Genomic DNA, 16,268 nt, shown 5'->3' with positions numbered 1-16,268 from the left:
ATAGCCCGGGAAAATTCAGGATACATTGGACGAAAATTCAAACTTGTAATAGAAGTTTTGTAATATTCGGGGAACGACTCTAAGGTAGGTATATTGTACCTGACCTTAATCTATTCAAGTTCCTGAATGCTGAGACTTTGGTCTCTAATATTTGAACAAATTCTTTGGACAAATTTTAAATATCACAGGGAATCAGTATCATCCCTTTATGCTTTCAGAAACTTAACCTTTAGTCTTTTGCAGGCCAAAGCTTAGCTTTCGCAAAAGCTGTTGTTCTGCACAGGCGCATTAGGGTCAACGCTCATTGTCCAAGGGATCTTATCAAGGGAGCATCAATGAAGAATGGTATTATTTTTTTGTGGGGCTACGTTGAATAACTTCTCTAGTCACCTTTGGAGCCTCTGTTCACACTCGCGTCAGCCTATGACACGAAGCAGACTTAATCCACCTTCAACTAGTAGAAAAATGTCTCATAGAAGAAATGCTAATAAAATTATACGTGAATACATATATCTCAGGAAATGCACTTCCTGAACGAAGGAAGATGCTGGATAGAAAATCTAACTATGAAATGAAACCCAACTCTCATGCTCTTTGAAAAATTTAGAAATGGAATATCAGTAACAATCCTAATACATCGATTATCTCTCACCAGAACAAATATGGTGTCTTTCGATGCGCATTTTGCTAACCAAGTTAGCATCTTCAGTTTTAGTTTTCTGATGATGCTAACATGATGGCAAAACGTGCGTCGAGAGACAGAATTTTTGTTTTGGTAATGGAAGAGGTTTTCAAAAGATATTTCAACCAATTGGATTTTTTTTCACTTTGATAGACATTCGAAAAGTCTATTAGAACAAAAAATGTAATGAATGTTTTCGTTTGGGCTACGTTTTATTATTTTCTAATATCAAAAATTGAAAAAAATCATTATCACTGGATTCACATAGTTTTAAAAAATTAATCACACCAATTAATCACACCAATTCAGTTTCAGAACCTTCATCAGAATTCAGTCTACTGCACTGGATTCAGCATGTTTTGGTTCACCACTGTCCAGAATTTCATCGAAACCTATTCATCATTAAAACAGTTATTAGAGACGTTTAACGGCATATTCAAACTTTTACTTACAACTTTTTCTAAGGTGAATGATTTTTATGAAATTCTGGATAGTGATGAACTGAAATCTGCTGAATCCACTGAAGAAGTCAAATTTTTCATGAGAGTTCTTACATTGAATTGGTGGGATACTTGATTGGCGTTTGAAAATTTCTTTCGCAAAAGAAGGAACACTCAATAATCATCTATTTCTAATATTTATGTTGCGTATATCAGTGCGATAAATAATTTTATGATGAATTTACCCTGGTTTTTAATTGGCAATAACGCTATGACATAGATTAGCAAAATGTAGCTTCCTCCTGTTCTCCATATTCAGACATTTAATTTCTACTAGTTTATGTAAAATTCTTTGCCGTCTTCGTACTCCAAAAATCAGACGTCGACATGAATTCTGAACTTTCTGAATTTTGTTTTTATATTGTACAGTTGAATTAGCTCCATACATTAACCATCACTTTTAGTAATACATCGATTTCTAAATACAAATATACAGAAAATTTCCAGCTAATTTGACCTCCATCGCTGTTCATTGAACCTTTTTTCGTTTGTAAGCTATCGAAAGTTACAAATCTATTAGAAAAAACTCTCTGGCTTTCACCTCTCCATCTTCATACCTAAAATAGTTCGAATGGTTCAGTGTTCATTTGAAAGTAGTTGTTTCAATAGTTTCTCTTCTTTCGTGTAATCCAATGTTCATATGAAAGTATTTTTTTCGGGAGGGCGTTTTCCCTCAGTGTACTCGTATGTCTTACTTTCTTTCTTCCACTGGAAGTTTTCCACAATTATTTGTATATGAAGATGGAGAAGAGGAAGTCAAAAAGCTTATTGAGCGACACTTTTCTTGAAATCGAATTGAACCGCTTGCTTTTTGAAACGAGTTTCAATAGCGACCAGCATAGTTTTCGTGTGTCCTCATTGCTTGTGTGATTTCATAAATCTCAGATTTCTCAATTTTTGGCATCTTGCCTTTTAAGCTGCCTAGCACTTGTTGAGAAGAAAAACAGTTTTGAAGAAAACTTCTATGGCGCAGAATAAATCTATTGAAAACACTTTTCCACATCCAAACAAAAATACTGTTACGTTTATTCCGTGGGTTTGACAATAATTGACTACACTGTATAATTAAACTCAACTTTATGTCACTGCTTCATTGACTATACAACACAAACACTTAAACTGAAAGTTTGTTTGAAGGTGATTGACAATGTTTCGTGATGAAACTCCTCCTCCTCCTGGACTGATTCCTCCTCCGGAGGAATCAGTCCAGTCATCACCCGAAGACGATTGTAGATACCAACAATCGAAACGTCGTGAACTAACGTGACTTGGAATCTCTACACTTTTTTATTTTTATTATTTTCTTTTTGCATTCCTTTAATTTTTATTTATTCAATTATTATATTTTTACTTGTAGGTTATTTTACTATCATTTCATTTCAGGTTTATTGTTGCTTAATATAATTGTTATTTTCAACTATTCTTTTTTAATTATTCTTTTTTACTTGTTTCAGGGATTTCAAATCATTTTATATAATAGACAATGGAAGTCCGAACTAGTGAAATGAAACTTAAACTGAAACTTCAGACTAATACTTCAAATGTCTATCGCCTAGACTTTCTCGATCTGCATGTTGGTAGTATTTATATATCGTAATGGAAGTCTCTGGAAGCCGATAGGGAAGTCGCTGGAAGTCTCTCGAAGCGACGCGACATCTAGAACGATCTCGAAGTGCAAGTCGAATTGAGCGCGACCTTGGCCACGTCACAATTGATTGACGAAGACCAGCGGCGGCTCGCGTTATTTTGTTTCAGAGGATAATTTACAACAATACCATGGTCGGTAGATAAGTATAACCGTAACGTAACCGCGAAAACTCAACGTCACGTTACAGTCAATGGAGACAAAGTATAGTGTTGCAAATTATCACTTTGACATGTATACCCGTAAGGTGCGTATACGTTTGTGACAAATTGTCCGTAACGTAATTGCAAACATGTAACGTTACGACTAGTAGAAACGGAACACTGTTACTTTTTTATCCGTATCACTATTATACGAGCCGAACCACTATTTGTCGGTTTTTCGCCGTTGCATCAAAGGATTTTTAGTTAGCACACTCCTACAAGTTCGGACATGTATACTACCTGGGCTGAAAAGTCTCAGGTCTAACACATAGATGGCGCTAATATTATTGCATTCACCGCTTTTTCAGTTAGTACTGATCTTTGAAAGAAAGCTTTTCATGATACTCATGCCTTGGGTAGTATAAAAAGAATTGTACTTCTTATAGGATACTGAGGAACATTAAAATCCATGAGTTCGAGTATGTTCATATCTGTAATATTGTTGTTTATCACCTTGTATAAAAACATTATTTGTGTTACATCCCGTCTAATATAAAGATATGATATTTTGAAATGCTGCCTTAAATCCATTGATCTGACTTTTGTGTAATCCGCCCAACAATGTTTTTCTTTATAGTATAGATATCTCAGTAACCTATTTTGTATTTTTTCGATTCTGTTTAAATGCATCTGTGGTTGGGATTTCCAAATGAGCGAACTAAATTCTAATATTGATCTTACAAGTATGATATAAAGATATTTTATCGTGGCTACGTTCACAAACGAATAGCTAGATCTTATAATAAATCCCAACATTTTGTTGGCCCTTTTACAAATTCCATCAAAATATTTCGAGAATGACAAATTGTGATCATAAATAATGCTAAGATCCTTCACTCTGTTTTTGCTGTTAAGGAAAGTATCTCAAATTTTGTAACTGAATTCAATGGGGTTTTTTCGCAAAGAAAAGGTAAAGATATTACATTTATTAATATTGAAGTATAATTTATTTTCAATGGTCCAATTATATATTCTATCAATATCTTTTTGTAGTGCAACTAAATCTCTGACGGTTTGAATTTCTTTAAAGCATTTGAAATAATCTGCAAAAAGGAGACCTTTAGAAAAATGTAAACATGAAGTTAGATCATTAATAAACAAAACAAACAGCGAAGGTCCCAAGTTTGATCCCTGTGGGACACTCGAGTTGATTTCATAGGGATCAGAGTAAATACCATTATCATTATATCTCACTACAAAGTTACGATTCTGGAGATATTTATTGATTAAACCATGGTTGATACCAGGTTTGTTAAGTTTTAAAAGCAATATGTCAAGATGAACTTTATCAACAGCTTTCGAGAAATCTGTATGAATCTTATCAAGTTGCTGTTCATTCTCAAAAGTTTTGTAAACATCATTGGTAAATAGGAATGAATTTGTATATATAGATTTTCTATTAACAGAACCATGTGGCCACTCATCAATAGTATTTTGAGCATGAAGATAAATTTTGTTGTATAGGATTTGCATCGCTCCGGCCCTACCCTCATAGATAGTTGTGTCAACTTCATGTCAGTTGTAGTCTGACGTTTGAACTGCTTGGTTTTCATATATTTTTTTCGTTCAATTACATTCTGAAATGTTTTCTATCAACAAAAATTCCTATCTTCACAACTACTTCGAGAATATGAATCCTCGGCTCATAAACCGATGTGTGGACAAAGCACGGGAATTCAGTAATATTGACGAGCATGATTTGGATCCGCCCGCCAATCGTCTCACTTCGGAGCAGCCTAATATTCCCGTAAAAAATGTTGATGTCACAAGAAGATCACTTGGTTTTGGAAGAAAGGCGATGCCCAAATTGGTATGCAATATATATTTATCGAAAACATATTCCTGATCAAAGCTTGAAGCACTCTAAAAATCAATAACCGGAATGGTGCCGACAGGAAAATTACAATATGTCACAGCAGAATGAGTTCATCATACCAACAATATTTTTACTATTTTTTTTTTGTCGTGTCGGTAAATTTTCGTTATGTGGATACCCGGCGATTTTGAAAAAATTTTTGACTGTACTTACGTATTTTGATGCGTAGATTACGAATCCGAAAGAAAAAAGCGGCGCTCTCCCTTATTTAAAAAGTTACGGCCCTTCAAAGTTCAGAAATGGGCAACTTTTCAGCCTTCTTTTTCACTAAATGAACTATTTAAAAACACAAGCATTTATTCACTAGGTCACCTTTACACCCTATTCCTCCTTCTTTATCACTTTTCACTTCAATAATCAATCCATATTCCTGAAGTAATTCAAATGTTTTTTACCTTCATTCTTTAGATCGTAAATTGGTTTTTGGTGGTGTATTACGAATTTGAAATACCAAATACCAACCGCTTTTTTCTGAAATGTCACTAGTAACTAACCTAAAAATAGAATAATGTCACCAGGAGAAGCATTCGTTTTTAAATTAAGTTTTTTATACGAAAAAGTTGATTATTGAAGTGAAAAGTGTTAAAGAAGGAGGAATAAGGTGTAAAGGTGACCTAGTGAATAAATGCTTGTGTTTTTAAATAGTTTATTTAGTGAAAAAGAAGGCTGAAAAGTTGCCCTTTTCTGAACTTTGAAGGGCCGTAACTTTTTAAATAAGGAAGAGCGCCGCTTTTTTCTTTCGGATTCGTAATCTACGCATCAAAATACGTAAGTACAGTCAAGAATTTTTTCAAAATCGCCGGGTGTCCACATAACGAAAATTTACCACACTTCAACTAAAATTTTTACTATTATTTGAATGTCTATCGCCTTACTAGATCACTTCGCGTACCGCACTGTAGCTTCCACATGACTGTCCCGATATTCTCGTGGCTAGTCTTTAAATGTCGAATAGAATGTTGTCGAAATTTCTCCGAAGTTCTATCGAAGTCAGTAACATTACTCTCGCTGTTTCTCGATTAGTGGGGAATCATTGTGCACTCGCGCACTCTTAGCTACGTCACGCCTGCTTTATGGCTACCAGCGGCGGCCGGCGTTATTTTCTTTCAGGCATGATTTACAAAAATACATTAACTATATTAGCTAAACATTAAAATATTGGCTTTCTAGCCTTCTTTGCTACAAAACTGTCAATTATGTTATCAAAGGAAATCGAAGAAGCCTTTTAATGTTTAATAGAAATGATGTTCAAATTCGTATAAGTCGTTGCTTCTTTTACCAGTTGCTACAGACACTGGAAGTGTCATGAATATTTTTAGAGCAGCACATATATTTGGGTAGTAGGAAGCCAACTTTTTTTTTCCAAAAATAATTTCTTCTTTTTATTTAATCTTTAATCATATTCTGACACTCTATTGAAATTTTTTTTGGCAGAGTTCAAATAGGTTTCGGAACCAAAAAACTGGAGTAGATTTTCCATTCGATAGTATATAAATAGTAATAGAAAATAGTCAACTTATCAGCAATTTAACTCACAACTCACAGACTTGAATTTGAATAGCCCTTTAGGGGAGACTGGGGCAAGATGAGATAGCTAAGACAAAACTCGTTATACAAGGAAAATTAAACTCTTTAATAACATTCTTTAACAAAAGAGGTAACCATTATACATTTCTCTCTTATAATTAAACGTTGTAGCATGCAAAATCACAGAACTTTTTTTGGCAAATAATGAAAAAATAAACTCGGCAAATTTCCCGTTTTGCCCCATAACTGGGGTAAGATGGGAAACGCTGTGGGGCAAAACGAGTACGCTTTTTAATCGGGTAGACAGCGTTCACAAATGTGTGCCTCTTCATCTTCCTCATCTACTCCGGCACATGAATTATGCGCCCAACCGTGGCACACGCCGCAGATGACCCAACTTTCGGTTGAATCTGAGTATAAGTACCCACAATAGATGCAAGCACAGTCATCATCCTCTTCTTGGGATGAACTATCTTCCGATTCAGTTTCTTTTTTGCACCTTTTGGTTTGACGCTTTTTCTGCAGGTTTTCCTTGTCAGTTGTCTTTTTGATCTTCTTTGCAGTCTTTTTTCCAGGTTTCTTTATTTGTTTTTTACCTTCTTCAGTCACTTGATTATCAGTACTTAGAAAATGTTATTTTAATCACAAGGGCGGGGCAAAACGGGATAGTATCCCATTATGCCCCGATCATCTTGCCCCGATCCACACGTAGGTAAAAAAAAACGCAATTCTAACCTCAAACTTTACCGGCGAAAAAATCTGGTTTGAATTTAATGTTTTGGACTACTATAATAAGCTCGGGATTGAAATAATACATTAACACAGGTACTTACATGTCTGTACATCAGTTTTCGAATCAAATATCGCGTAAAAACACTTGCAATATCACTTTTTTCTCTCTGCAACGCAAAGAAGAGTTCTATCCTGTTCGCTCTGCTTGGACACACTAGCGGAAAGTGAAGTTCGTGCAAATGGCGCTGTCGCCGCTCCGAACATGATTACTATTCACGCACACAAGCTTACTTCCCGTGCTGCCCCGAACTTCATCTTGCCCCGGTCTCCCCTATATTGTATGAAGATTGGTAACATTTGCTTCAGGAAACTTCGTTAATACAATGTTTTCTAACTGAGATCACAAATTTTTGTTTGTACTGTTTTTATTTCTGCCGTTATTAACATTTTTTGTGATTTTTAAGAGAAGAGAGCTACACAACAAAGATCAAGATGTAGTAATCGCTGCAATTGAAACTATTTGCGACTTGGTTCATGATCCTGAAAGAGGATACGAAGCTGTGAATTTGAAAATCATTGATAGGTACGTAAGTGAGTCTCAAACTTATGTCACGATCATCCCAATCATTCTCCTATGATAACCCTCGGCCACACAAAAATACCTTCGTTTCTTTAACTTAGGACCAAAATTATATAGCGTCATTCCAACCGACCTGAAACTGATTAATTGAACAGAAACACAGAAAGCGGCAGTCAATAAAAAACCGACTTCATTGTTATATGTATATACAGGGTGTCCCATATAAAACTCCGCGGGCAAATATCTGAAAAATGAGAGACAATATCCATATTTGGTGAAGAGATATCCTTATTTGCGAAGAGAGCCAGCAATAGGTGTCATCCATTAGGGCGTCGCGACACCGACGCCAATTTTTTAAAGGTAACCTAGATTTTCCGAATCGTTTTTGGATTCTGGATTAAATTATGAATTCAGTCATATAGCACACTTGTGGTTTTCCTTGAATACTGATGAAAAAACGCAATTTTATTGCAAATTATGAAGAGGGCCAAGAATAATAGTAATAATAATAATAAATGGGTTTTATTCATTGACATACATTGTTTATAAAGAAGAAGTAAATACAAAAATCAATGAGTCAAAATGAATGCAATAATACGAGTTTGATAATATGAATTCATCAGTTATGACTTCATTGTCTGTTCAATTTTATCTAGTTGCGTATTTCTGTACAAATTAAAATAAATGTTTTAAATTACCAAAAAATATGTTACTTTGATATGTGTGATTGAGGACTTGTTTACTTTATGGTAATTCATGATCTCTTAAATGAAATGAATAGAAACACTTTTGTCTAAATACCACTGGTAAATTTTATTTATACGACCGGTTTCGGGTTTGACCCCATTATCACGTATAAGAGTTTTATACTCTTGTTTGCAAGCATGTTAGGCGTACACATTCTCGAACCATCAGTCCACCCTTTCGTAACTGAGTCGTGAGTGTCATACCAAGTTTCATCCAAACAGAAAACTGCCGTTGTTCTTGTTTATATTTAGTTATTTGTTCCAAGTATTTGTTACGCAATTCCACTATTCTTCTGCTTTCCATAACTGCTTGACGTTTGTTTATTATTTCAAATCTAAATCGTAGTTTCTTTATCCAATTCTGAAGAGTTTTGTCAGAGCAGCTCACGTTATGGCCGGAAGTATTCAATTTCATCCTTATGATTTTAGTTGTAGGAATCTCATTGCTTTCATAACAGTCGTATATTGTTTTTTTCAATGATTTTTCAAGATGAACATACGAAGGTTTTGGTAATCCTGTATAATATCGCGTCTTGCGTTCATAAAGTTTGTTTTTGACTATTTTACCTACAGTTGAGAAAGGAATTTTGGTCAAATCTGATGTTGCTTCCAAAAGTTTGTTTCCTTCGAAACCAAACTTGAGATGTAGATTATTAGTCAATCATAAAACTCCTTTAGTAAAAATTATTCAACACGAACCGCCAAGTCTACAGTCCACGTGGACTAGTTCGGTGCCGGTTCATTTCTATGTATTGGTTTTTTTTGGTCTTTGAGAGTGCCGCCAACTTTAAGAGTGCGCAATATCATTTACTTCGACTATACCACACACGTGATTCGAAATTATTTGCTGAGGAGCTCATGAGTAAATCTATTTTTAGAATGGTGAATTTAATGTCACATGAGAGCGAGGTCATCCGTGAACGAACGTCTCGAACCTTAGCAGTTTTGGCAGAATTAGCAGCCGGAAGGGAAGCTATAGTGACAAATAAAAGTCTTTTAGCTAATATAGCTGCTTGTGCAGAAGACACATGGGCCGAAATAAGGATCCAAGTTGCCGCGTTACTTGAGATGATTGCTAGATTTTGGAAAGGTAATTGATATTTTTCATTTTATTCTGTTTAAATCTGTTCTGTTTTTCCGTTAACCAGCTGTCGCACTCCTACGAACGGCAACCCTCAGAAGTCGAAACTTTGCGAGCTAAGGACTAACGAGGTCTTACCTTTTAATGTGTGATTCCTAACATGTTGTTGTGATATATAACGGTCTATGAGCTCTTGAAAAAAGTTGATGTCACAAATCTGCTTTTTATGTATACAATACAGCACCATATAGAATTCGAACCATTATTTCTTCAATGAATCTCTTCAAAGAAACAGCAAACTGAAAAACTTTATTTTTTTAAATTTCCAATACCTAAACACAAAAACTTTAAAATATGCCGACCTATAACAACAGTACAGAAAAAGCACCTACAACAGGAACAAAGCCGATTTAAAAAAGTAAATCAATTTCTGAATAGAAATCAACTAAAAATTCAGTGGAAGTTTTTAAAATATTCGCCAAAAACTAGAATTTAATTTTTTGGTTCTACCGCCTCTATTTTGAAGGTATAAAAAAAGCAGAAGAATTTTCAATACTGTTTCATATTTATTATAATCTGATATAAAAAAATTTATAGTGCAACGTTTCGTTCGTTAGAATTCATCAACTTTATTTTTTAAATACGGACCTCTAGTTTTTATCAATTTTTAGAGCCACTGTAAATTTTCCTATGTTTCACAAAACATGTGTTTCCCGACGTTTGTCTCCGAAAAAACATCATCAATATTTGTGTAGTCTAAAAAAGATAGAAAACAATATCTAAGAACTCAAAGATACATTAACTCCACACATCTTTTGGAAATTTAAAGTGGGTAAAAGAATAGATTAAGAAAAACAAGACGACCGGATTTAAAAAAATAACGATGCTGAAGAAATCTAATGAACGAAACGTCGCATTGCAAATTAGTTCATATCTGATGATAACAGATATGAAACAGTATTGAAAGTTCCTCTGCCTTTTTTATATCATTCGAAAAGGAGGCGGAGAGCCAGAAAACGAAATTCGACAAATTCTAGTTTTTAGCGAATATTTCGAAAACAACCACTGATATTCTCGATCTGGAAAGAGTTTATTCTAGTTCCCCAAAATAGAAAAATTTTATCCAATGTGACCAACCTTGTAAGTCTTACCATTTCCGAGAAACCAGTTGTGGGATCAGCTCAAAAACGACCTATATGTACACGAAATTACCCAACAAAATGAAATCAAAAGTAATCACGAAACAAATTTGGGACCTACATTTTTTTGAAAACCATCAAATCCATCGAATATAGAAGTTAATGAAAATAGTAACGATATATCTGTTTTTGATGAACCCGATTCTCCTATTTGCCACTTAGAGAATTGAAGATTTCTCTATGATTTTTGGTCCAAAAATATCCTGTTCTAAAAAAACGTAATTTTTGATTTTGCTGACAAGTTATTTCCCATCTTGTGATGCCTTGCGTTACAATATAGTACAAACATCTATAACATTTTTGATATCGGTTTGAAAGTCCATTTTCTAAGTTCATATTCTAAAAATATTTTGCAAGCCTGATAATTATGTATATCTGCTTGGGACTGATTATTCCACTGGTTTCCTTCTCCTTCTCTTGCTTATCATTGCTCTAGATTGTAACTGATCATGCTTGGTGTAGTAGACCAATACCAACACGTATACCATTGCTCTCAATTACTCCTCCAAGAATATTTTTTTATTGATGCTATAGTACACAGATGTAACTAGGTTTGAAATTATTTTCTTCCTTGAAAGATAATCTTACCAAAATATTATTTTTTTCTTGCCACCAAAAAAGCCCTAACTACAGTTCGAATGTAGTTTTTGAAATTTTTTTCGAATCGTGTCAGGAAAACTGCATAGTTTAACTGAAATTTCAAAAAGTTATCTCAAGTTTTTCCCTGTAGAAGTGAGGCAATTTCAAATTGGTCTATTACAGTATATACCAGAGTCTCATCATGACTATCATTATCAACGCAATAATCATAAAAAAATTGTTTAAACGTCTGTGTGTTTTTTTCAGCTGCTGATGACTTGGTACAATTCGGATTTATACAAATTCTCTTGAGTAATTTGCTGACAGAAGATAGTGAAATACAAATTATGCATCTTGAAACTTTGAGATCATTGATGTATGAGACGACTGGAAAAATAATAGCAATTGAATCAGATGGATTCAATATTTTCGTAAGACAAAACATCACATATAAAAGTTCAAACAAATCGTAATAGATTTTTTCAATTAACTGAATTTACAAGTTTTCTGAAGGTAAACTCCCTTGAGTTTATCGGTATTACATGCCAATGTATACATATTTCAGTTCGAAATGAAAATTGGTCAGTATAGAAATAACTTTCGGTCTAGTCTGCAAATACCATAGATACTGAAATGCCCATACTAGAGAAGTAAAAATATATTTATTTTGAATTTTGCTCTTTTGTGAGTCAATATTTCTTAAGTGTCTCTACCAACTAAGTTGTCGCTTTTCTGAAATTTCAGAACTGATTCCTATTCCATTTTTTTTTCATATACCTCGTATATCTTCATATATTCATGTTAATACATGTATTCCTTAAGTAAGCTATCCATGAATATTGTATGTAATTAGCATAAAATATGTATTATTTCTGAATTCTGATGGTAATACATTCCTACTTGTGACACCCTCTTTGTTATTCTATATATTTCGGAAGGTGGAAGAACAGCTATGAAGCATTATGAGGAATTTGACAAGCGAACCGAACTTCGTCCACGATCTTCCATTTGTTGGACTCCCTATTGTTTTGAATTTAAATGAATAAAGACGATTTTTTCGAAGGTTAACCTGGTGGTGCCCTGTGCCCAAAGCCTCGATACATTCAGATGGGCGCGCCAGCATCATCAACCAATGACCTCTACCCACTCCGTGGGATAAGTGATCATTGAGTCTGAAAATCGTGTGCCCTAAGCGTTATTATTATCATTTTCTATTTGAATGATTTTGCTATCATCAACTCTTTACGCCCATACATGTATTTCTTATAATTGTTTTCTAGGTACTTTATGAAAGGCTTTCTTAAGTCTATATAAATATCATGTATTTTGTTTTTCTTTCGCGGTCAACGTACATTCGATTGGCGTTTTTTAAAATTTTTTTTATGTTGGTACACTCGTCTCGAACATATGTTCACAGTTTCAGCTGTTTAGCATGTTTAGTCTGTTGGTGAGAGGCATATCGAAAAAATTGATCAAAGATTTTGCATCGAGTTTTGCGTATTAAATGGAATCAAGTGCTCAAAAACACTTAAATTACTGACAGTGGCATACGGTGATTGTACTTTCGGTCAGAAAAATGTTTACAAGTGATACAACCTTTTCACAGAAAATCGAGTACCTTGATGTGAATGACAAATGTCACCTTGGGCTTCCAGCACATCAACAAGAATGAAAATGTTGAGGAAGGGAAGAAAATCGTCATGGAGAATCGTCAAATCATTATTAGAGAAATTGATGAGGATGTCGGCGTTTCGGTTGTATCATGCAATTTAGGGCAAGAAGCGTGTGGCAGCGAAGTTCGTTCCAAAATTGCTGAATTCTAACCAATAAAACCGTCGCATGGTGATGAATCATGGTTATGTGTATATGTCATCGAAACCAAAGTTGAATCGACCCAATGAAATATCCCAGGAGAGCCAAGACCAAAAAAGCACGTCAATTTCGATCAAATGTCAAGGTTTTATTCACTGTTGTCTTCGATTATCGTGGCCTAGTGCATCCGGAGTTCTTGTCCCATGGAGTATAAGGAGTATTATTTTGAAGTTACGGTCAAAAAGGAATTTTGTTTTGAAGATACTTTTTTTGGCCCAGAACAACACCTTTGTCATGCCTCAGCCAGTGATTTCACCAGATTTGGTCCCTTGCGACTTTTTTACGTTGCCAAGATCGAAGAAACCCATGAAATGATGGTGTTTTGTGACAATTATGGAGATAAAAACCGAATAGCTAAGAGAGCTCAAGAATATACCAAAAAGTGCATATCAAAACTGCTTCGAGAACTGGAAAAAACGCTGGCACAATTGAATTATATCTGAGGGAGACTACTTTGAAGGAAACAAAATAGAAATTGATGGATACATTTTTTGATAAAAACTAAAATTCACCTCATTTTTTGAATAGACCTCGTATATCATCGTTTTTTACAGATATATTCATTTTAGCATTTTCTTTTTTTAGTTGAAGTTGCTGGATGAAGATAATACTCAAATAATTTCAGGAGCATTGGCATGCTTGGCTCTTCTCACATCGACATGTGTTGGTGAAAAACTGGCCAGAGAAGCGAAACTTCTTAGGATTTTGAATATGTTTCTTCATGACGAGGTGAGAATATATTTTAAAAACTTGTCTGCAATCCTGCTGTTCCCCTACAATAAAAACTTGGATTTTTTTGTTGGGCTTGTTTGATCTGCAGGAAAATTCAGCTTGGAATGATAGTAAAGAATTACTAATAACTAAACTCATTCGTTAGTTTTTTTCTAAGGAGGCAAATGTGGCAGACCTGCCATACTAATCTCTAGGAACACAATTCCACAGACTAATTCGATGAATTTTTAACTTTCAAATTGTATTAAAAAATATCCTGGTATTAAATAAATGGATTAGGAAAATATTTTTTTTAAATATGGAACAATGAAGTTGAAATAATTATATCTACAAACTTAATTTATACATTATTTTTCTCAATTACACAAAAAATCTAAAAAAGCTAAGAACACAGACAACACAGACCTTCCCAACCTCTTCACAGATTCCAAACAAACCTCTGATTGTACCGACAAAAAAATATAACAGATGACATGAAAAATCTGGTCTTGCCGACAAAGTTAATTGGACTGGAAAAGATTTGACCGGACGGATCTCGAGCAAGAATCATGACAGATAAAGGAAGTACTTGTGTTTGGAACCTTTGGTGTAGTAATGAATATTACTTGAGTTCTATCCTAATACCAATCCGTTATTTTCAACACCTCGACACGTGTTTCGATGACCAAGTGATCATCTTCAAGAGGAAGATTAATTGTTCAATCTGACTAAAATAAGCCTTAAGGCCTTAGGATTTCACGAGTCATTCATTGAGAAAGGTATTGAGAGAAATTGGATATAAAGGTAAAAACAAATAATTATAAGAAATCTAGCACTCAAGGAGAAATATAAAGAAGAAACTTGATTAATGATTTATATGAATGAAACTCATATCCATCCATTCCACACACATTCAAAAAATTAGAACGACTATTCAGAAGGATAAAGTGGATTTGAGGAAAATTGTCATCTAAAATTCAAATCAAGTATCAAATCAGGTGACTACTGTACAGAGGCGTATTGTGGATTTTTGCCGCTTGGGGCAGACCGAACATGCGTCGCTCCTGGTTATTTATATTCATAGTAAAATGTATGCAGGGTGCTGGGCCATCGAAAACTTGACATGGAGGTTTTGGGTACTGATCGTGCAAATCCTAAAAAACGCTCAGACAGGTCGATTTTTATTGGGAAGGGGACACTTTTTCCCCATTCACAGCGTCGTCAGTTCAACCCCGAAGTAGAGGGGTGAACAACCCTTGGAATTTTAATAGGGAATAGGGGCGAGTCACACATCGTTTGAAAGATCTTGGAATTTAAATTTGGACGTATTTAAAAGAATTCTTTCCGATAATTAACTTTTTCAATATTGTTAATAGCAACAAGTTGTTGTACGCCACTGCTCAGTTGGAATGTATTTGGCACTCTTTCATTTGTTTCTTAGGCTCCTTTTTTGTAAATTTTTTACTTCTTCTCTGATAAGAGGACTATTACAATTGAGAAATGGTTGAAAATGCTGTTTCTATTTCTCATTTTTTTGTTAAAAGTGATATCTACATTATTACTAGTAGTGAGTGCCGTAAAGTGTTGCTAAAAAACAATGGTTTACACAACTGCAGTGAGGGTTGAGTTGATTCAACTGTACCATCCGAAAGCCATCTTCATTTCGTTCAGGTTTGGAGACCAGCTCCCCTACCCTTTTGGCTGATTACTGTACCAAAGTTTACTAGTATTCTGTAGTCTTTGCTTATAGTATTCGGTAAACTTTGGCACTGACGACCGATCGGCCAGGCAAGGGACGCGCGAGGACGGAGGGTGATGATTTGGGTCGCTGCTGAGAGTGAGCGGACTTATTAGAATATCTATGGACGATGACTGTACTATGGAAATAGACGTGCTGCGAGAGCCGCTGAACTGTTCAATCAACAACATGGGAAGAATGTGTCGCGACAGTATGTTTTCGATATTGCACAATTTCGTGCAACTGGACTTGTAGCAAATAAAAATGGCAAATCGAACCACCAGTTAGAAATGAATCGACACAAGTGACAATTCTGGGCCATGTTGAGCTTGACCATACTTTGAGCACAAGAAAGTTAGCATTTGTTTCCGGGGTGTCACGAACTAGCATTCGGCGTATTTTGAAAACCCACAAAATATATCCCTACAAGATTAAATTAAGGCACGAACTGAATGAAGATGATTTCGATCGACGCTTGCAATTTTGCGAGTTGGTTAGTGAACGAGCGGTGGAAAATCTACATTTTGTTTCAACATTGCTTCAGTGATGAATGTTCTTTTTTTTCAAATGGCACCGTTAATCGCCATAATTGTCGCT

General features: G+C 34.9%; 1 protein-coding gene across 3 annotated transcripts in view; it reads left to right on the top strand.

The window, feature by feature from the left end:
• Positions 1-4,528: 4,528 nt before the first annotated feature.
• LOC111502163 (radial spoke head 14 homolog) overlaps positions 4,529-16,268 on the top strand; it is a 32,909-nt gene continuing 21,169 nt past the window's right edge. Inside the window, exons 1-5 of one of the 3 annotated variants that reach the window (XM_023156171.2) lie at positions 4,529-4,840; positions 7,630-7,748; positions 9,370-9,581; positions 11,618-11,781; positions 13,808-13,951. In XM_023156171.2, coding sequence (XP_023011939.2) covers positions 4,613-4,840; positions 7,630-7,748; positions 9,370-9,581; positions 11,618-11,781; positions 13,808-13,951 — 867 coding nt within the window. In that variant the 5' untranslated portion in view covers positions 4,529-4,612. The remainder of the gene's footprint in view (positions 4,841-7,629; positions 7,749-9,369; positions 9,582-11,617; positions 11,782-13,807; positions 13,952-16,268) is intronic. The other 2 variants (XM_023156170.2, XM_074183356.1) reach the window with 2 other exon arrangements.

The sequence above is a fragment of the Leptinotarsa decemlineata genome, unplaced genomic scaffold, assembly GCF_025532065.1.
Source record: "Leptinotarsa decemlineata unplaced genomic scaffold, Ldec_3_MD MMD2_tig00026336_RagTag_RagTag, whole genome shotgun sequence".
NCBI classification, from domain to species: Eukaryota; Metazoa; Arthropoda; class Insecta; order Coleoptera; family Chrysomelidae; genus Leptinotarsa; species Leptinotarsa decemlineata.
The sequence above is the reverse complement of the archived record's forward strand: the minus strand, read 5'-3'. Positions and strand labels throughout refer to the sequence as shown.